The 23,316-nt window shown below is 39.7% G+C and overlaps 2 protein-coding genes across 2 annotated transcripts; both read left to right on the top strand.

Moving 5' to 3' along the window:
* Positions 1–1,664: 1,664 nt before the first annotated feature.
* nr1d4a (nuclear receptor subfamily 1, group D, member 4a) lies at positions 1,665–17,628 on the top strand. The gene is made up of 8 exons (XM_046869447.1): positions 1,665–2,541; positions 10,765–11,070; positions 11,181–11,269; positions 11,370–11,514; positions 14,218–14,795; positions 15,173–15,358; positions 15,532–15,742; positions 16,244–17,628. The coding sequence occupies exons 1-8, from the start codon at positions 2,526–2,528 to the stop codon at positions 16,438–16,440; spliced, it is 1,728 nt and encodes a 575-aa protein (XP_046725403.1). The 5' UTR covers positions 1,665–2,525; the 3' UTR covers positions 16,441–17,628.
* Positions 17,629–20,330: 2,702 nt separating this feature from the next.
* Positions 20,331–22,676, top strand: mfsd5 (major facilitator superfamily domain containing 5). Its single transcript, XM_046869844.1, has 2 exons — positions 20,331–20,460; positions 20,855–22,676. The coding sequence occupies exon 2, from the start codon at positions 20,963–20,965 to the stop codon at positions 22,406–22,408; it is 1,446 nt and encodes a 481-aa protein (XP_046725800.1). The 5' UTR covers positions 20,331–20,460; positions 20,855–20,962; the 3' UTR covers positions 22,409–22,676.
* Positions 22,677–23,316: the final 640 nt, after the last annotated feature.

Here is a 23,316-nt window from a genome sequence, read left to right as displayed (position 1 = left end):
CAGCCAGTAAGGCAATTCAACAAGAACGCACTGATTGTAGCCTTAAAAGGCCGTAAATCAAAAAGAATCCAAATCCTTTCCACTAATTAAAAACACTGCTTTTTTTTCAGTTTCACAGCTTGCCATTACTCACTCATCCCACTCACTGAACGCATCCAAATCTCTGGACCAAAAACGTCAATAAACCCTGGCATCTGTTTCATCTCAGGGCACGTTGTATAGATTTGAAAATATGAAAAAAATGTCAAGAAACAGATGGCAGACGTGATTGACACTGATGGGTGACTACCTAGCCGGAGGCCCAAGGTGATTTTGTGTGTGTGTGTGTGTGTGTGTGTGTGTGTGTGTGTGTGTGTGTGTGTTGGCAGCATCTCCTATTCACTTCCCAAACACTCTATAATTACCGGCCCGTTCTGCCATAACATGCTCTCCTCGCTGCATATGTATTTCGCCCACAGTAATCCAGGCTCCTAACTGCTGACTGTAGCACAATTTTTTTTCATCACGCCCAATTAATCCTGCCAACGCTCCAAACACTACATAAACAGACTTTGAAGTCAACTGTGTGCGACTTCACTCATCATGTCTTCATAAACTACTAAGGTTAATCATATTTGCAATGACGAAAGATTTCACATGTAAAACATCGGCCTCAAAGTGCCAAGACATTGCATGTATACTTAAAATGGTTGGCACTAAACATTCATCACGCATTCTCTCTGTGATGTAAAGAAAGTATGGGGGACTGGATCGCCTGATTATCTCCATGGTGAATCACTTGCTTGTAAAGTTTCTTATAATACTATCCTCCCCAACCCTAACCCCAAGGAAGATTAACGACTTCATCTTAGTTGTAGGGAAATCAATTCCCTGCATTATAGGGACACCTAGCGGCTGATGCTTGATTTGTGACAAATGATACCTGACCTATAATGGATGGATGGATGGATGGATGGATGGATGGATGGATGGATGGATGGATGGATGGATGGATATGCAGTTTAGCATCTGCCAGAACAAAATAATTGCAGTGTGCAAACTGATTTATATATATATAGGTTTTGCCCCAAAATGGTGAATATTTATAATATAAATATTTATTTGTTTGTTTTTCTACATTTCTTACATTTTAAACGCTGACAAGAACCTTCGAGTACCTAGAAATTAAGGTACCATTCGATAGACTACTTTACTAGTTCTATGTAACGTTAACCTGTGAACTCCATTTGGTGTATCTTTAATGTACTGCAAATTAAATATAAAATCCATTTTATCCAAAACAAAATTCATAGGGAAGTTGTAAAAAATGCTGCATGATAGTGAAAAGCAAAGTAGATATTTCTTTAAATTGCAGTGTTTACCTTTATTTCTGATTTGTATAAATCTATAGTGTTTAGATTTTTATTCTCAATCACACAAAAGCCAAGGAAACAACGTGCGTTGTGATTTACAGCCACTAGATGGCGAAGTTACTCTTTAGTTTTTTTCCCCCTTTGTCTCTAGCCCATTTTTATTTAATTTTTTTTTAAATGGAGTCTTGACCAGAAATTCCGGTAAATCTACAGTCTAAATTATAAATAAATTGTCTTCGTTGCCAATATAGATGCATGTTTTCAAAATTACCTATATTTCCATACCAAAGCTGATAATACATTCGTCTAGGATTAGGATGCAGCCGTGCCACGTGACCCACGCAATGGACATCTCCAAGGATTCCCAGCGGTTGTGGATTTTAATAGTCAATGCAGCCTTCAAGTCGTGGCGTGACACTCCACGGGGCGTGTTCTGACAAGCAACGGAATGCCTTTTGAAAGCATCGCGGCGGTCACGGTGAGCTCCGCCTACGTTCCACGTGCTCGCCTTCGCCTCTCCCTGGTCTCCGAGCCGCGCGCTCGAACATTTTTGCATAAAATGTGTGTCAGTAGGGCAGCGATCTCTCCGGCACATGCAGAGCGCACATGCACTCGGCGGCTGTTTATTGCGCACGAATAAGCGCATCTAATACCCCATTCTCAAATGAAAGTGCGCGGTGTTTCACTAAAGAGGGGCCACGCGAGACCAAAAGAATCCCACGCCTTCTCACTAGGGTCCCTCAGTGGCACTACCCGAGTCACCTGAGCGGGACGGATGTGGGTGTGAGAGGTGTGTGCTGTGTTATCGGTAGGGTGGGGTGCTCAAGTTCTGACAGTCCGTCCCTGTACACACTAGTGGCAAGCTTTACTCTTCACTGTGGGCTCCAACGCAGCGCGCGTGCCAGACCGAAGACGTTATTACACCGGGAAAGATCTAGATAGATAGTAGGAACTGCAGAAAGATCTGCGCACCTGCCAGAGCACGGGCTTTAATTCTACACTCATCTCCTCTTTTGTATGCATTACTCGTTTTTTTTCCCTGTGCATTGGTATTTATGACTTTCTCACCGGTTTCCACTCATCTTTCACCTGATTCTACATTTTGCACTTATTGAGAATCTGAGGGGAAATTAAAGACTGTGATCCACAAAAAAGATTGAAGACATATCAAGGATGGACAGCAACCCTGGTGAGTAATAATAATAACAATAACAGCAATAATAATGATCATAATAATAGCAATACTATTACTACTACTTATAATAATAAGAAGAATTGTTTTATTATTATTGCAATATAATTACCATTTACACACACTAAGGAATTTTATGCAAGTTTTATTTCCCCCAGAAAACACTATAAAGCGTTTTTTGCATTTTATTGGTATTTTTTTTTACTTGTCAAGTTTGCTTTGATGTTTATTATAAAGTTCTTGGTGTCTTCGTTTCCCATACTCTACAATATTATACATTAATGTGAGTTCTGATGCAAAATCGTGTGCATTTATATGTATAGGAAGTAAAACTGCGTTGTGCAATGCTGCATTGTTACCTAGAAGGGCGCGACGACGCATTATTACCTTTGAATTTGCATACACACACATTTCCAACGTTTATCAGGTCTGACACGAACAGCAGCCTGGAACACTGTAAGAGCTATGAGTGGTGCGCGCAAGCCCAGCGCGCGTGCGCACTTGCAACTTCCTGTTCTGGAGCATGAAAACAAACTCACGTGGCGCAGTCCACGCGCCTCCGCTCCAGAAGCCCAAGTGTTTTCGTTCAGCTTGGCGAGACGCCTACAATGAGATTCTGTAGCCATGCAACTATAACTAGGGTTGATGTACACAAAAAAAAGTTGTTGCAGCCATATCTATCCTAGCAGCTGAATGGGATACAGTGTTGTTACACACATTCATGTTGTTTGTGTGTGTTTTAGGTTATGGTTAGATTTGGGTCTTGACAGAATTCATTTCTATTTGATAGTCAATAAATGGTCCTTACAATGATAGTAAAGCAAATATTTGTGTGTGTGTGTGTGTGTGTGTGTGTGTGTGTGTTTTGCAACACCTCCCACTGATTTCCACAATTTTCAGAAATGCATCTGATTTCAAAATTGATTCTTTAGCTTTCCAGCAAAAGTGCTTAGCATCAACCATGGAGTTTTCCCCCTACATGAAACTTGTTTATCTTATTACTTAAAACATGCACCATAGGATCTTGGCTATAGCTAAGCTTATTTGCACAGGGCTTTCTTCCGGAAGGTTATCCAGGGGCCACCAAGCTCTGCTGGATCTGCTTACCTAGTGCACTGGTCTATTAACTGATGGATATTTTTATTGGTTCAAAGGTTACAGTCATTTTCTTGGACCCGTGATAGAAACATTACACGTCCTTTTTAACCCTTATGGATTGGAGGACATCCAGGCTTGGCCACGTGCAACAAATATTTGATGTGAAAATATGCCACACCTTGCTTTATGGCCAGCAAAACATAATTAGCGATAGAGTACCCAGAAAGGAAACATTGCCTACATCGTGGCACGTGCATTTTGAATTGGATCGCTGTTGAGTAAATGTACTGAAACAGATTGACAAATATTGACACAAGCCACTTGCAAGTGATCTGCTGATCCACCACACAGCTTGGCAGAGGAGTAATATGAAACACTGCCAGGAATATGGTTATATCGGCTAGATGATATTTGATTTCATTTGAAGTGTGGGTGAAGTTTTTGTACACACACCTCTAACTGCTCTAAATGACTAAAATAAACTCTCTGAGAAGATTTATACTTGATAGTACCAAACTGGATTTTTTTGTGGAACTGGGATGGGATAACCAAAGGTAACCTTTTACCTGGAAATGTCAAATAATTCCAAAACATTTTTTTTAGTGCATAATTGGACTTTTAAGGCATATTGTAAATAATGACACCACATTTATTATGCCAGGTGCCCAATGTAATTATACTGAAGGTACAAAAAAAGTGTATGGTTCATGGTACCACTTTAGTGAAATACAATATAGTGTGAAGTGTGCTTTGTATCTCTGTATGCTGAAGGAATCCAATACCTAGGGTAGTATGAGACCCTTTTCGGATGAGGTTGCACTATTCTAGGCTCCATAGGAAGTTAAAGGGTTTCCTCGAAGGGACGACCACAAAACCCTTAAAGGGGTCTAGATTTATCTAGCTCTGTTTGTCTCATTTTTACTTTCAGGTCTCTTTCCATTCCTGTAGAGAGAACTACAGTTGTATGTAATGTTGCTCTACAAACTACAAACCGCATCCCAAAATGTCAGCTATGGTCAGAAACCAGATATGCTGTAAGCAAACCGAAATAAAGGTCACATGAGTCAATGTATAGATCAGGGTGTTGAATTTCGCTTATGCAGAATCATAAGACAAAACTCCCATCTCTCTTTTCCTCTCTCTACCTCATCCCACCATCGCTATCTCAGTCTAATTTCACGGGGTTTTTTTTAAATAACAAAACAGACAAAACTCCGCCCACGTGCGTGCGCGCGCGATATCCTCTCCCCGTCCCCTCGCGCGCCTCCGTTCGCCTTCACGTGGATGCGCTCGCTCGGCCGCGTGCGGCGCGTGATTCCCAGCAAACCCTCCATAACAGCCTCCCACCCTCACCCTCCTTCTCTTCTTTCGACTCGGTTGTATATTTCGGTGCCCGTTTGCAGAGAGACGAAAACAGGGAGGTTGGTCAGTGGGTCAGAGATTTCACCGAGGAAATCACGCAGCGCGTCGTCACGTTTTCCGCCTCATGCAGTTCCCTTTTCCCCCACCACTTAAAGGGGCTGTGTATAATACCACGTGAGCCATGTCCTGATGTGATTCCTGTTAGAGCAAGAACATCTTGATAAGGATCTGTTCAAATCATTCCATGTAGCTTTTATTGCTTTTCTGATCCTGTTTACATGAAAGCAGCTATAAACTGTTAGACCTTCCTCCCCTAAACCAAATCTCACAGAACATGTTACAAAAAAACCTTCTTGGTTAACAATGTTTTATTGTATTGTCGATCCCTCCTGCCAAAGAGGTGCTATAAAAATGATAATGTATCAGTAGAGATTTAATATAAACTTGTGAAAACCGGTGATTACAACTTAAGATTACAGATAAGGATCTGTGAAAATAATAAAGTGTTGCTTTTTATTGCTTCTTTGATGCAGCTATAACCAGTTGGTCCCTCCTCGCCAGCCTTACTAAGAAGAAATCTGACAAAACATCACTAACTTATGTTAAAAGGAAAAGCACAAAAGTCCTGTAGACTTTTCCCATGTCAGAATTGTCTTTTACAAACCACTCGTACTGGAGACTCCTTGCATACATCTACAACAAACATCTGTGTTCACAAAATGTAATAAAAAAATGATTATTTCATTGTAAATCCTCCTGCTAAGGAGTTGTTGCTATAAAAACGATATAAGGAGTTAATATAAGCCGACGAAACCTGTGATTGCATCCTTTCAAAGCTGCTGTTATTAAAAATAACCTTCCGAACAAATGAACAATCAGATTTGCGTATTTAACTGCTGTGAAAGTTTTTTTTAGATGCATCCCTTATAAAGAACTGGATTCAAACAGTCCACTGTGACTTTGACCTACTTTGAGAAGTGATCTCTTTTATGAACAAATGCTGAATGTTGATGGAGCTGCATGCGGTGTACCTCTAGTCTAAATCTTGAGCGTTTTTATATTCCACCCAGGCTTCACGTGTGATGTTTAATTCTCTATAAAAACGCTACAATAGAGTGACAGTATGATCCAAATTCCCTTACACTTTCAGACACATGAAGATTAGATTGAGATCATGCTCGACAGCAACCCTGCAAGCAGAGGGATTTTACAGGGATGGTAAAGGGGGAGAAAGAGAGATCACATAGTGAGCTCACGTTGCTGTGTCTGACTTTACTCACAGGCACATTTAAGTTTGCATCAGTAGTCTAAGCTCATGATGAGTGTTAGGGTCCTGCTGATTCTGTAATTACCATGAGTATTTCCACTTACCCTAATTTAGCATCCTCTTCCTTTTATCCAGCAGAGAAGACATCTAAGATCTGTCTTTGACACTCATTAATGCAGGACAGATGTTGTAACTAACAAAATGATGATGCAATACCCTTTTTGGCTCAAGACATATATTTTCAAAGAAGTGTAGAAGTGAATTTACCAGAAGCTTGCTCTTTATCTATATTTCCATGAAATACTCCGTGTTCACATGTTGTCTAGGTGGCGCTACTGAGCTAAACTGAGGTAAAGTCTTGAGTCACAAACACATGGAAGGTCAGGCATGGCAGTGTGTCAAATCTTAATCCCACGCACACATGCTCACTACAGGATTATGAAAAAACCCTGTGTTAGGTAGTAGCAGTGCTGAAGTTGGGCTGGGTTCAGCTGGGGGAAGCAGCTGTTTACATTTTCCTCACTCACAGAGCAGAGGTTATTTGCAATTTGCAGCTTGTAGCATCAAACCCTTTCCTGTTGTTTACTTGGGAGGCAGCAACGACCAGAGTTCAAGGAACGGGCTACTGTAAAATGTGTGTTAAGGCTGTGGGGTTGAATAGAGATCATAACAGGCCAACAGTTTTTTTTTCTTTTGAAGGATATGTGCACTTATAGTAATGCAGGTCCATGAGCATCCTCATAAAGAAGCTTGTAAATAATAAATATAGGCCTGCAGATATGCATTTTTTTTTCTTTTAGAAAATGTGATCCTGCAAACTCAAAGTTAACTATAAGTATATAAAAAAATCATATAAAGCAGGATATAAATAAGATATTATAGGGTTATAAAACTAAAGTAGATAACAATTCACAAATGGACAGAAAGACTAAGTAAAAAAAAAATAGTATATCATTTTCTTTCACGGCACATTTGGTGTCATGTTTTATGTTTATTATTATACTGCAGTATTATGAATATTCAAACCATTTATGACTGGTATTTACACTGCACACAGTATATTTTAAGATAAGTGGTAGCTCACCTTAACTTGTCCACTACAATGGCTTAGTCACTACAGTCTAAACTAAAGAAGCACACTTTGGACACATGCACAAACATGTCTGGCAAAAGGTGGAAATCAGGCAGCAGTGTGTTGCAGCACCTCGGCTTCACATCTCCATGGATCCTAGTCGATCCCGAGCTAAGGGTTTCCTCCATGTTCCTCCACGACCTCTCTATTAGCTACCCCTGATCTAAATCAGTGGGTGAATGTGTGTGTGTGTGTGTGTGTGTGTGTGTGCGGGCGCATTTTCACATGTATGATGCACTGTCATGTATTGCCTCCTCATTTGGGAGGACCCACCGTGTTCCTGGAGAAGAATGTAAATGAATTTTGATAAAGAGAATAGAAATATATAAGATTATAGATCATCATAAATTACAGCCTAAGGTTATAGCAGCATCCATGGTTTATAGATGCTGTGTACAGAAACAAGCAGTTTGTTTTCCCTACAGTAACACACCGAATTAGCTCATTGGAGTTTGACAAGAGGAATTGATAAAAATCTGCTCTGAGCAGCTCTGAGACTGTTGTAATGTGAACACAAGATTTTGGAAAATAAAAGCTACATGTCACTTCTCTGATTTGGGTCACATTAAAGGACTAACAGTCATAGCTTATGATAAGCTTAAGATTCAGACTCAGCTGTGGGAAAACAGCTGCGAAAAGCCGCAGAGCACATTCTCACCAAACGTGACACACGTCCCCGTCTCCCCAGGCGATCAACCGCGCGCAGCGTTAAGACGTCCTTGAGCGCGCGCGCGCGCACACACACGGAACCGCCGCCGAAATCACGGAACCTATTTGTGACGTCGCGCACGAGACCGCGGATTTCGCAGCTCCATGTGAGGAGCCGGTCAGGTGCGGCCTTGGCTGCTGGCTCCGTGCCACAGAAGCGAGAGAAGCCGCTATTGGCGTGAAGGCAAAGAGGCGTCAGAGCGCGCGGCCACGTGACACCAACACGAAGCCAGATCATCCGCGTCGCATGACCGGAGATGCGAAGGATGAAGTGCAGGAGAGCACCAAGGAGAGAAAAAAGACAGATAGATAGAAACGGAGGGAGGATGCATCACAGAAGCTAATGACGTGTCAAAATAAAAATGAAACACATTTAGGACACTATATACTAAGTGAACGATAAAAAAAGTCTGCAAAGAAACTGAAAATATACTATTATCATAAAAAGAGCCATTGCATTCTTTAGTGGGCGTTTGGATAAATTCATATGCATAAAAAATTGTAAAGATGTTTCCTAGTATGTCAATTGAAAAACCCTAAATCTCGTTGATGATGACAATGATGATGATGATGATGATGATGATGATGATTTCCTTCAAAGATATGAATAAATTGCTGAGTAATGGAAACTCTTAAAATAACAATTACTATACTTCCAATACTTAACTATGTATTATAAAACAACTTTATGATACATTTTGAAATAATGTGTTCGTTCATTCATCCACCCCAAAACTTTCAGAAAATCGCTTTTTATTTTTCTCGTTATTATTACTGAAGATATGCGGCATTTTCCAGCTTTGCAGCATATTTTGCAGTGAAATAATTTGCTATGGATATTTATTTTATGAACATAATCCAACTCCTGATAATATTAGGTACTTAATCATGCACGTTTTTGAGTTTATCAAGTTGACTGTAACAAGTAGACATCATTTCTAGGCCTTTATGTTGTACTCAAGTTATTGTTTGGACTAAACCCAAACTTTAGTGATTGGTAATTTAAACCACTTACTGTAAGAGCTCAATTCTAAATATAATAGCTAAAATGGTGGGTGGTGTAACAAAATTAAAACAGATTGTAGGCCCCATGTCTACGCTACAAAGATCCCACTGTGAGAGCCTCGGCTCTACAGGACATCTCATAATATATTGTCACGATTTAAATTTAATATGGTCTTAACATGGGAATATGGCTATGTAAAGCTACATACATAAAAAATTATATCCAATAAAGTTCCCCAAAATATAAAAACAAAATCTCTACTGCAATCACATGGTTGGTGAATGTATGCGTCAGTGATACTGTTTTAGCACTTTTTTATTTATCCTGTCTGAAGCTGTTGTTATTAGGAATGCACAATATATTGCTTATTAATCATTAATGCGATACTGGCCCTTGCAGTACTTATATTGTAGGAATGCAATACAGAGCGCTAACCGAGATTCAAAACTTTTATTGTGTGCTCTGAACATCCAGAACAACCTCAGGCTTCACAGATAAGTGTTTTTACAACGTATTCAACATATCGCACCATGTGACACCAAGAACTCAGCATTAATTAATTATAATATGTGGCACACTTTTAACACCATTATGCCTGTATTGTACAATATATCTGGAACATGGTGTACTTCATATAGCTTGCAATATAATTTACTTCATATTATCCAGCCACTCCAGTGAAGAGATTACTGCATCATTTTATGATTTAATATTATGTTATTATTACAGAATATTGCATCACTTTACTCTGAATTTGATGACAGATAAAGTGTGCAACAAAATCTTCTCTAACTTGCTGGGTTAGTTGGTTTCTTTGTGTAGCTCATACTGTGTACCAGCTGAAAGTAAATGACATGAATTTCATTAATGCGCTTATTCTACACTTTCTAAATGTATGGCAGATACACAACTATTAAAAATATAGATGAAAATGTACATGTTTATGATATCATGAGGTTTCTTGGGGAGATGATTATTTGATATTTACGTAGGAAAGTCTTCAGGGTTGAGGAATTAGCGTTTTTTGGATTAACATGGCAAGAGATCATAGTAAGTGACTGGCTAATTAGAGATGTTATTACCTAATTGCTGACACGAACTTGTCCCAATGGTGGTTCACAATATTTAATGTCATTATATAAAGATACTATAAATGTCGTTAACTTTGTGGAGGAAACATCATGCCATTTTTTGCTCAGTAAAAACATGCCCTATCAGGTCATCTACTGTACATAATAATATACATAAAGCCACATCCTGTTTCTGACATTTTTAATTTCGTTTGTTTTGTTGTTAATGTTTACATTCCGCAATATATCCTCGCATTAGCTAACAAATATTCGTTTGAGAGTAAACGAATTGGGCTCATAAATATGTCGCAACCAGTCATTGCAGTACTTTTTTGCGTTGTGTAGGTGAGCTTGTCTTTTGCGTAATATGAGTCCCTAGTGTATCACATTCCTAAATCGCACCTTATCAGCATATTCAATGTCCCAGTTTTAAACACAACTGGGTGGGTGAGATGTATTATACTTTGCACAAAAGGTTATGAGTTATATTATAAGGTACTTTTATTTATAAAAGTTTGTGGTAAATTGCGACAAATCAACAAAATACATCTTATTGGGTTTTTTTCTGTTTTACCAGGAGGTGTTATATTATATGCTGGCTCCAGTGGCAGTGCTAGCCCAAGCCCAAGCCCAGGAAGCCCATCCAGTGGCTACCAGACCCAGTCACCCTCCACACATTCACAACCATCATCCCCAGAGGAGGTCACCTTCACTGAGATTGGTGCTCTGAAACAACATGGCAGCAGTGGGACTCCATCCTCTCCCAAACTGGTCTTTCAGTTCCCAGAGATCTACAGCAGCTCAACAGCATCCTCCAACCAGAATACTTACTCTCACCCTATCGCAGGAAAAAGGCCATGTGGCTTTACTGGCACCTTTACCAGTAAGCACTGGATTTCATTGTCCTTAAAGATAAGATGCATAGTCATAACACTGATAAATCAAATTCTTTTTTCCCCTCCTAATCTCTTGCCTTCTGTCCTGTTCTATCAGAAGCAGGAGGTATGGTCCTACTCTGTAAAGTCTGCGGTGACATCGCATCAGGCTTCCATTATGGAGTTCATGCCTGTGAGGGCTGCAAGGTAAAACCCAGACCAAAGTTTTTGATATACATTGTAATGAAGTCCCTCCCGATGGAGCCCAGAACCTCATTTTGTGTCTCCTGATTTTTACTCCTGCCAGGGTTTCTTTCGACGCAGCATTCAGCAGAACATTAACTACAAGATGTGCATGAAGAACGAGAATTGCCTGATCATGCGCATGAACCGAAACCGTTGCCAGCACTGCCGCTTCAAGAAGTGTCTGGCCGTGGGCATGTCCCGTGATGGTGAGTGTCATCACTGCCTGTGTGTGTGTTGCCACCACGGCGTTGCAAACACAGCTCCACAACAGGTTCCCAAAAGCAGGGAAAAATTAAGGCTTCACATTTCTCAACCTACATTCTCCATTTAGCTTTTGCACAGTTAGGAAGTTTTTAGGAGAGCACATCTTTTTTGGCTAAAGTGCAGCCTTGCTTTGGTCTTTCTACACTTTGCAGTATGCTATGCATCTTTCTCTCTCTCTCTGTCTCTCTCTGTCTCTCTCTGTCTCTCTCTGTCTCTCTCTCTCTCTCTCTCTCTCTCTCTCTCTCTCTCTCTCTCTCTCTCTCTTTCTCTCTCTGAGCCATTTTAGGCCTTCTTCTGCACACTCCCTAAGCTCTCCTTCCTGCACCCATTCCACAGACAATGATTTATGAGGGCTGGAGTCATGCAGTCCCTGAAGCTATCCGTCATCTGGAAAACTGCAGCAAGCACAAGAATTATTTTGGGAAACTGGAACACAGGCAACTAGATTACCCCACATGTGCCCTTATGATAGCTCCTGCAATGAATGGCCTGCCGCTGCAACAATTAAAGCAAGAGTTGCAAAAAAAAAAAAAACAACCAAACAACCAAACAAAAAACAAACGAGGTGGCTCTGTTGACCTCCTGGTCAAACAACGAACCATTCATTTCATGTTTCTGTAGTTTTCTCAACAGAAAAACACATTATAAAGAAAAATCAACACATAATAAAATGACTAAGTAGGAAATATTTGCCTGGCTTAGAAAACAAAACAAGACAGCCACACACATTGTGACCTAGTTAGTGGGTTTGGTTTTGGCTTTGCATCTTCTCATCAGTGTCGGCGCTACCAGCCGTGGGACAATATCAGATCTATGTAAACATGTGGGATGAATGCACAAGTAGGTTATATGGTTGATGGTATGATGATGCACTGGTGGAGGGGGGGTATTTGAGTAGATACTCAGTAGAGTAGGCAAGCATTCCTGTTGACCCTTAGGAGGGTGTCAAAAACCACAACCTAAAAACCCCTTTTCATTTGTTGCACCTATTGCACAAACAGGAAAACCTCATTTAACTGCCTCTTCGCCACATTAAAGTGGCCGCCCTGATTTCAGCTCAGGCCGTTGTGTGATTTTAGCTTTATGATAGAAGCAGATGTTAAGTTTGACACGATGGCACAGTTTCACTTCCGCTGTTATCTTACATTTCAAAAACCAAACCTCGATATAAAGCTCGTTTGAAATAAATCCGTTACATTGTTTTGTCTCAGTTGAACATAAATAACAGTGGCTCTTACACTTTTTTAACGTCTCCGTTTCAACATCTGTGTAGCATTCCATAATGCAAAGATGGTCATTATGGAAGAGGAGCTTGATATGGTTGGAGGGTTCTTTCTGCTTTTCAAATTCTTGACTTCCTAAACCAGGATTTGAGATTAGTAGAGCATTACTTAGGCCAGTTTTACACAGTGCAATTTCTGTATGTGATTATTACTTGTCACACAATAATCATAGTGGAATTCTGCATATCACTTTATATGATGACTCTTGGAGAAAATTGCATTCTTAAATGAAACAACGGGATCCAGCTTGCATAAACAGAAACATTTGTCTAAATGAGCTTGAAGTATTCAGGGTTTTTTTTGCTGTCATCCCATGCCATTTTCTTGTTGGTTGCTGCGACCACTACGATTAAAAACATGTAATTTATGGCTGTTTTTTTTAATACTTAACTCTGAATAAAGATGGGAGGTAAAATTTCCCATGTCATCCATTTCAATTTGTTGGCAAGAGCAACATCATGCCAAAAAATTGTCCAATGTAATGTAATGTGCAATGTAATTTATTGTTTCATCTATTATCCCAGACACCCTCTAAAAGCCTGATCTGGTGCTGAGCTTTCCTTTCTTCAACTCACTCCACTTGTGCATTATTCTCTTTTACTTTTTACTCTGCAGAATTTTCTTTTCTTCACTCATGTTGCTTACCTACTGTATATCCTAGGCTTTCACTCTGCCACTATGTATTCTATCTTTTACCCTTTTCTCTACTATTTTTTACTCACAGTTTTATTCCTCTATTCCATTCTTTACACTATCTGTTACATTATTTCTTTCCTCTCTTTATTCTTTACTTCTTTTCTCTCTTTCTGCTCTCACTCTTATCCAGCCCAATGAAACCTGCCTCTAATAGGCATCAGTCTTTTTTACCCACTCACTATGGCATTAACATCATGTTCTGCCTGCCCCACTGCCCTATTTACTGGTCGAATGAGAGGGGAAGACAGATGACGAGAGTAAAGGAAAAGAGGAGGGACACAGAGAAGGAGAATGAGTTGGGGCAGTATATGGTGACATGGGTCCTATTTTTAGATTAACTGGCTGATGGATATTTTAAGAGTTGAAGAGAGGTCCAAATAAGAGGTGATTTTTTAGATGAGGATCTGCTCTGTTTTTTTGTTGTTGGGTTGTTGTTGTTTTTTTTTTTTATGAGATTAAAACATCTTAATGGGACCAGTCTGAGAAAAAAAAAAGATCACAATCTGACATGGATTGCACTTTTCCTACTTCTCCTAATGTAACTTTTTTATATTATTCTCAAAAATCCCATTTACAAACGACCACTTCATTGTATGTAGTAGTTTGGCAGTTTTATGCAACTATTAAACATAAAATAAATCTGTTGTTTCTTTGTACCTTTCTTAGCTGTACGCTTTGGCCGCATCCCTAAACGTGAAAAACAGAGGCTTCTGGATGAAATGCAGAGCTACATGAACAGCCTGAATGAATCAGCCAGCTTAAACATGACCTCCTCCTCTCCTTGTGAACCCCCAACCAGCCCTATGGAGATCCAGCCTAAAGAAACGATTGGCTCAATGGCAAAAGCCTATCAGGACATCTTCCCAAGTGCTCCCGAATGCCTTACCAAGAGGGCAGCTGGAATCAGCAGCGGCAGCAGTGTGCCAACTCCCTTTCAGAGCATCACCCCTCAGGAAAACAGTTTTTCCCATTTCAGTACTTCTGCAACATATCACTCTGGAGTAACAGTGGGTTACACAGTAGCAGGTCTCTGCCCTGGACAACAAATGCCCAGTGACAACAAATGCCCAATATCCTCAGTGGATAACGGTCACTATCAAAACCATGCTCCGTCTAATCAAATCTCATGCCAATCACCAGTTAACCCATCTCCACAGGCCAATTATGCCAGTAGTTATGCAGCTGGGGAGATGCAGGCTCAGACCTCATGCCCATGGAAGATGGTCACAGGCTCCAAAGTTCTGGTGAGAAGTGCCTTTTTTTGTAGTAATGTGATAAACTCTGTGATTAAGGTGTCTTCTGAGAAAAGGGAAAAATAACAACGTTTAGCATATCATAATGAAGAACATGGAATGGTTGTTAAGGCCACGTTTCTCCTGTATTTCTCATTGTCTTAATGCATATACACCATTTTTCTACTTGTTACTTTTCTGTCATTCTTTTTTGTAAAGGGTTTATTCTGCTGACATAGAATTCTTGGCAGCCAGCCTTATTCAGTTCATTTAGAAGCTTTTAAAATTGATTATTTACTCAATAATGAGTTATTTGAAACCAAACCTTTTACCTTGTAAGTATGGGAAGAATTAAAAATTTTACTTTCTACCCAAATTTGTCTCTCTAGGCCTGCCCTCTGAATGCATGCCCAGTTTCAGCGCCAGGCGTCTCAAGCCAGCAGGTGTGGGAGTCTTTCTCTCAGTGTTTCACCCCTGCAGTGCGGGAGGTGGTGGAGTTTGCCAAGGGCATCCCAGGGTTTCAGGACCTCTGCCAGCATGACCAGATCATGTTGCTCAAAGCGGGCACTTTTCAGGTACAGATGACTAATTCTGCTGGCCATGTCTCATTAATTCCAATCTCTAGCCATATTTATTCCTGATGTCTGTGTCTGACATCTATTTACATATTAATAATTAGTCTATGTCTACTTAGCATGGCCACATTATCATATTTCTCAGTTTTTTTTATTTGTTTTTTTAATCAAAGGTGCTGATGGTGAGGTTCTGCTCACTGTTTAATCCAAAGGACAGAACAGTGACATTTTTAAATGGGCATGCCTACCCTCTGCCCACTCTGAGGACGCTAGGTATGGGCTCGCTGCTGGATGCCATGTTTGACTTCTCTGAGAAACTGGCCTCCCTCAGTCTGGAATCTGATGAGATGGCACTTTTTATGGCAGTGGTCCTAGTCTCTGCAGGTAATCTACAGACAAACACAGATTTTGTGTGTGTGTGTGTGTGTGTGTGTGTGTGTGTGTGTGTGTGTGTGTGTGTGTGTGTGTGTGTGTGTGTGTAGAAAACTAATATAGACTATTTCCCCTTCAAAGATTCAGTCTGTTTTTATTAGAGACTTTGTCAAGTCAATAGTAAAACAATCATATAGAAACAATGGCATAAGATTCTCATGGGTAAATATTAAATACAACCCAAAGTGATGTAACGTTGCTGTTTTAAATGTCGCACTAACAAGTATGCTACATCCCTCTATTACCCAATATCTTTTTACATTTATTATTATTAAAAATATCAAATGGATTTATGTAAAATGGACACGACTGCAAATAAGAGATGCATTGATTAATGGTGATCTTATTTACTATAAAACAAAACTTTAAATTAGAGAAACAGAGCAACACACATAAAGACCAAAGGTTAAGAATTTTGATCTGAAGATTCTGTTTATGCTGGTCTTTCCCTAGACCGAACAGGTGTTTCAGACACGGCAGCTGTGGAGCAGTTACAGGAGAGTCTGATTCGGGCACTGCGAGCTTTGGTTTACCGTCGCCATCCTGAAGACAGTGCACTTTTCCCTAAGCTGTTGCTACGCCTGCCGGACCTGCGAACCCTCAACACCTTGCATTCTGACAAGCTACTGAATTTCCACATCGACCCATGAGCGACTAGCAAACCATCAGCTGCCTGGTGCATGACTGGGCATTAAGAGGATGAATTCCCAATTAGCAGAGGAAAACAAAAGTGGATTCATGCAAGGAACATTTCACCATTTTTGTTATCAACTCACTCAAACAGTAAGAACAATTGGGTGAACATGGATTTGGAATAATAGTCTTGATCAGAGACAAGATTTACTCTTCTTTCTATTTATTCACACAATTCCCAAGACTCTCAGCATACCTGAAAGCACCTCGGAAACATTTCCAACTAACATGACTTTTAAAAAGGCAGTTTCCTATTCATATCATGACTATCAGCTATTGTATTAAACAAGGAACCTAAATAATGTTGGTGTCCTCTTTGGAAAATGTATCATGTTTTTTTTTTCTAGTGCAACCTGCAACCAAGACCACAAATAAGAATAAGGAATAAAGCAGCATAGGGACTATTTAAACATGTACATCAACATGTAAATGAATTGCCATGTACAGAACATAAATAATACAGTAATTAATTCACATCATATAGGTTTTTCCAGTTGTTTAACATGTATGTACCATCAGTGTTAATGTAATATTAAATAGCAAGATGAATTTCAATTGTATCAATAAGCACAAGAACTCTGGTTAGTTATATCAAATTTTAAAAGAAATATTATAATATTATTCTTTCATCCAGGCAAATTGTAACCAAGTTGATCATTTCTGTTCTTAGTCCATTGTCTTGCACTCTACTCCACTGTTTTATCTCAAGAGACACAACCAGCAGCCACAGTAACCCAAGCATGTGTTGTAGTTGCTTGTTTTTTTTTCTGTTTCATTGCTGTAAATATTGTATGGCTGCAGGTATGCGTGACCGAGACAAATTAATATACATCAAAGGAATATATATATATGAGAGAATAAGATGTTGAAAGAGACGTTGGGTGCCTTCTGAAGAAACGTTGTGGCTAACGTGTGGTTGTAGAAAAGAACCCTCACCAGGTGTGCCGAGGATGTAATGAGCGATCAGATTACACCAGCAGAGTTCTCCAATAGCCCTTTAATGAGAGTTAGAGGTCTTATCACGACATGTTAACTGGAGCGCACAAGATGCTTGAAAATAACATGTGATGTAATCATGCTAATGTATATTTTGTAAATGATATCCTTCCATACAGATCAAGATAAATATGAGATTATGTACAGTATATGGTGGTGTGGTGTTTTTTTTTCTATTGTATGATATTCTCCTCACTTCAGATGTTGGTGTTTTTGCAGGGCTGCAATGTGAAAGAGAATACCTTCTTTTCCATCTCATGAAGGATAACAAGTATCTCTGGGAATAAGGACTCAGTGATGTATAGAAAAGATTTTCATTTCAAATGTATATATCAGGAATAGAAGCTCAGAGAGGAAAGATTGTAATCTCAGAAGGGACTTCACTTTCCTTTTTGAGTTGTTACTTGACCCCCAAAATATATTATAGCATAAAAAAGCAAGGGCCTGAAAAGGAACTTAAAAAAAGTTATAAATGAGGTGAGGTAAAAGGTAGAGTCTAAATGTCCAGACCCAGATAACATAAAATTTTTTTTTACACATTTACTGACTGTATCTATCAAATACAGATTAAGGAATTTAGTTAACTTTCAAGACAAAAGTGACCAGCATCTGGGGAAATATAATTTGAATGACTATGATGTGTTTGTGCCAGATGAGCAGAATTTCTTATTTTAGAAACGTTTTTATCTCCTAGGCTAATGCTTAGAACAATGTCAAAAATATCTAACAATAAATAAATACATCCAGTGATCTGATAAAACAGATATAGAAAGAATTGTCAGGTCAAAAACAGATAGCAATTGTTCTCTAAGAGTCCAAGCTCAGCATTCTTTTGTGTTTTCATTGCAACACATAAATGTACCCAATTTTAATATCTGCAATATAACTTTGCTACAGTCCAAATATTATAATACACTTGTTCAATGATTATGCGAAACTATACAAACCTTTACATCGGTTATCTTCCTACTTTATACCAATTTTATTTTTCCCTAAATCAAATAAACTTAGTTTGTTTTAAAGTCAAGACACATTTATAGCCTGCTTAATACATGTTTTGCATGTCTCATTGAGCCTCTATAAGCATTTCTGGCAACGTCTGTTTTCATGTGCTACTGGCCTAAAAACAATGACATGAAAGCAGATTAGTAGGCTAGTTCATATGTAACTGAACATAAAAGCTTGGTATTCACTGTGGGCTATGATAGCAATCTGCAAACCACTTCAACCTTTTTTGATCAGACAGTTTCACTTGCATTGTGTTATGGTGACATTATGATGCATCCTAGACTTCACACTTTAGTGAGCTCTCTACTCTAACATGTCTGATGCATCGCATTAGCTAATTATTATCCCCTAAAATATTAACAAGATAGAAAATACACAAAGGCAGGGTTACTTGGATTGGAAAATACACAAAAAAAAAACAACACACACATACACACAAAATAATAACATTGAAAAAGCAACTGGCTATAGCTAATTAACATGCATGGTGAAACTCAGATGTCTGGCCATCTGCGACTGCCGCTTTAAGTCTACACTGTGTAAGAGTTAGAATAGCACCCCTATTAGCAATAAGCTGAAAATAACACTCTCCACTGAACTGTCTCCCACCCTGTGTGCTTGGACCAGTTGTATCTTCTGAGTTTCACAGAAAACGTGGATGCTCTCTAAGGCATTAATATACACTGGCCTAAATGTAGGAGCAAATTTATGCCAGACAGATTAGGGTCACTTGGTTATTGAATCAGAAGATAAAAAAAAAAAGAGTGCAGATAAATGGTAACTACCATTTACTGCTGGGCATCAAAGTATTATTTAATGCACTGCAGGTATTAGAACACACAAACACATTCTAGTTTTTAATTTTGCAGTAATAAAGCAATTTATGACCACCTCATTCTTGTCCCTAACATATGGACATTTGGGCTCTAGATTAATTTGGACATTTTGTACAGGACCACAACAGTAATCTGTACTTTCTCGTTTGTGCTTACTAGGTTACACCTGAATATATGTGGTAAGTATGCATAAAGGCAAGGACAAGTAAAATGAGAAATTAATGCAAGAAGACTGTGTAAACTGTGTTATACTGCCACCATGCGACCGTGTGTTGTGTTGTGTCTAATTATACAGCTAAAATAAAACCAGTCTCTCTGGTATTTTGCAGGCCTTATTTTAATCCCTTAAAGCACAGATTCCCAGGCCTGGAGTATTTCTTGTCCTACATGTTTTAGTGATATCCCTGTCTCTAATACAAATGATTAAAGTAATTAGCTGATTTAAAGCCCTTTGGTGAGTAGATTAATAAATAGTGGATGTGATATAAGAAAAGAAGCACAAACTTACAACAAATGTATCCATCGTTTACTGAACATAAACAAAAAGTTAACCTGTCTGATCATGTTTACCCTGTAATCAAATCTCTCTCCTGATTAGCATGGTCTCACCCTAAAGGGTCACTGGTTCAATGCTGAGCTTCAATTTCTATGTCAGCATGGGTTTCTTCTAGATTCTAAGGTTTCCTCCAACCTCCTAAAACATAATGGTAAAATAGCTTTTCCATTTCAATTGCGCGTATGTGTAAATATTCTTTGTTTGTTAAGAGTCCCGTTTTGGAGAAAACTGTTAAAAATTAGTAGTCCATTTAATTTAATGATTCATTAAAGTGCTTTACTGATTTTACTGGCAGGAATCATAATGTCATTTATTTGAATAAGTAGCAATAACATCTATCTATCTATCTGTCTATCTGTCTGTCTGTCTGTCTGTCGTCTGTCTGTCTTCTTCCGGGGGAGCGCTTTTTTTTTTTTTTTTACACGACTACGTCGCCTAGTGACGTCACAACCCGGAACTAGGAAGCATTCCCGGAAACGGCTGTGAAAACGAAAGGTGATTGCAAGACTCACAAATAAGCCTGTAATATGAGAGCCTGGAAGAACTTTTTATAGATGAAGGAGCATGTCAAGGCTGGTCAGGTATTGCAAAAACTTTTCTTTTAATTTTATTCCACCATATAGCCACAATTACATCAATCCAAAGGCGTGAAGCTAACTTGCAACGGTGCTAAACTAGTTCATTAACTTCACATGGTGATTTAACTGATGAACCAACATCAGGCTAAATATTAGACATGTTTTTGGTGCACTTATATAGAAGTAGAGTTATATTAATCTAGTGCTTGTTATTTTATTTCAAATTGGGTTTGAATGTACTAGAGGAAGCTTTCAGTTCTGGTAAGGTACTGATCATGTTCCTACAGATGCCCACTTTGGATCCATGTATCAGTATTAACTTACTGATGTCATATTTCACTGTTTTCACTGTTTCATTGCAATCCATTTATATCCTGTTGCACCCTACTTTTTATAGCTTCTTCAAAAACATCAAAATGAAGTGAAATAGTGAAGAAGAAAAAGAAGAAGAACTGTGAATCCAGAGCTCTGCGGACCTGCTACGTGAAAGCTGATTCGATCTGCCATGTTTGTGACTGCATATCTAGCGTTTGTGGCCCTGGTGGTCCTGTGTGTGTGTCTGGAACTCGCAGCCCGGCGCATTGCTTCTCCGCAGTCCATTCAAGCAGCTGTTGCCAACCCGGCTTTCCTCTCCTTCCAGAAGATCTTCTTAAAAACATACCTTCTAGCTCTGTGGGCAGACTGGCTGCAGGGGCCATACCTTTACAAACTCTACCAACATTACAGCTTCCTGGAGTCCCAAATCGCCATCTTATATGTCTGTGGTCTGGCCTCGTGTGTGCTGTTTGCCCCTGTGGCCGGCTGGCTTACGCAGATCCTGGGTCGAAGGCAGACGTGCCTCCTTTTCTGCGTGTCATACTCTGTGTGCTGTCTCACCAAACTGTCTCAGGATTACTTTGTGCTCATCATGGGTCGTGTGTTGGGTGGACTCTCCACTTCCCTGCTCACTACATCCTTTGAGGCCTGGTATGTGCACTGCCATGTCGATGTGCATGATTTCCCCAAAGAATGGATCCCTGTGACATTCAGCAAAGCTGCAGACTGGAATCATGGGCTTGCTGTCGCCGCTGGACTTGTGGCAAACCTTTTTGCAGAATGGTTGGAGCTGGGACCTGTAGCTCCTTTCCTGCTCGCTATTCCAAGCCTGGCTGCATGCGCTTGGATGGTACTTTCTGGCTGGGAAAAGGAGGAAAAGCTGGAAAGAGGAGGCCAAAAGGACAGAAGCAGTGTTCATCTCGGGCCTCAAAGTGCCCCTCAGACTCGATTCCGACGAGCCTGTCTCGAAGGCGTACGATTTTTGTTCTCTGAACGTCGTGTAGTGCTTCTGGGTAGTGTGCAAGCCCTTTTTGAGAGCGTTCTCTATGTCTTCATATTTCTGTGGACACCTGTGCTGGAGCCACAGGGCCCACCCCTTGGCATTGTCTTCTCCTGCCTAATGGCGGCCAGCATGGCAGGATCGTCACTCTTTCGATTGGCTACATCAGCCCGTTACCGGCTTCAACCGGCCCACCTGCTGGGCCTGGCCACACTGCTCGCCTTCTTCTCTTTCTTTATGCTGACGTTTTCAACGGCACCAGGCCAGCCAAAGCCCAGGGAATCGTTCCTGGCCTTCCTGCTGCTGGAGTTGGCCTGCGGTTTTTACTTTCCTGCCGTGAGCTTCCTTCAGGGCCGTGTGATCCCAGTGGAGCGCAGGGCTGCAGTTTTGGCCTGCTTCCGTCTGCCGCTCAATTTGCTGGCATGCTTGGGCTTGCTGGCGCTACATGGTGAGGTGTCAGGTGCTGGTGCAGGAGAGACCGGAAGTGGCACCAGGCACATGTTCGCTGGCTGTGCTGGAATGATGCTAGCCGCCCTTTTGGCTGCTGTGAGCTTCTTTACACTGGGGAGGAATGATGCAGACCTGCGGCTTGACGGGACCAAAGGAGAGGGTGAGATGAATCAGGATTTCCAGTGAGTTCATAAAGATGGGAACTACTTTTTCATGACAACCAGACATGCAGCTGTCTGGAACAATTCTTACAATAAAAGCTATAAGTACTTTAAGTACTTTTGTGACATGAGTACATGAATGACAAAGTGGTCAATGATGTTGAACACCAAAGATGTTACTTTTTCATGGTTGCTCCTTTCAGTGTTGTTATATATTATATTATATTATATATATATATAATCATGTATAGCTAAATTACAATTTTTAAGTGAATAAATCATATTGGTGAGAATTTATTGTTTACTTTGTGGTATATTATGACTCAGAGGGTAGTGGTTAATCCTTAGTAGTAATTCTTATTCAATGGGTAAGTGGTTAAAACATTAAGTACCTGTGTTAAACATTTCAAAGATCCAGACTAGCTCTTCTCACCATGTTAATTTGTTATTATATGAAATTAACATTCACTTGCAAAATATTAAGCCAACCCAGAATTTTTTTTTTTTTTTTTTTTTTTAAATGGACCAGTTGTCCGCTGCTTTTATTTTTTTTATACATTTGCTTACTGCACAGATAGCAGATACTCCAAGCTTTCCAAAGTTGGGGGTGGGGTGTGAGGTTGCAGGAAGAGAAATAAAGCATTCTGTTAAGCATTTTCATTTATTGTAATCCATGGCAATTAAACAAATTATGGCTTATGAACAAACATCGTAAAAAGCACCATAAATGCATATCTTATCAGTATTTAAAAAAAATAAATAAATAATTACATAAATAAAGAAAATAAAAACATTGTGAAATGTAATGGCCACAGTAAAAACACGATTTATTTTTACAGATTCTGTTTGAGGGAGGTGTATTGTTTTATTTGGACTTTATTTTTTCTTTCTTAGTGAACAGTGGCAGAAATTAATTATTATTTTACTTTATTT

The sequence above is a fragment of the Silurus meridionalis genome, chromosome 16, assembly GCF_014805685.1.
Source record: "Silurus meridionalis isolate SWU-2019-XX chromosome 16, ASM1480568v1, whole genome shotgun sequence".
NCBI classification, from domain to species: domain Eukaryota; kingdom Metazoa; phylum Chordata; class Actinopteri; order Siluriformes; family Siluridae; genus Silurus; species Silurus meridionalis.
The sequence above is the reverse complement of the archived record's forward strand: the minus strand, read 5'-3'. Positions and strand labels throughout refer to the sequence as shown.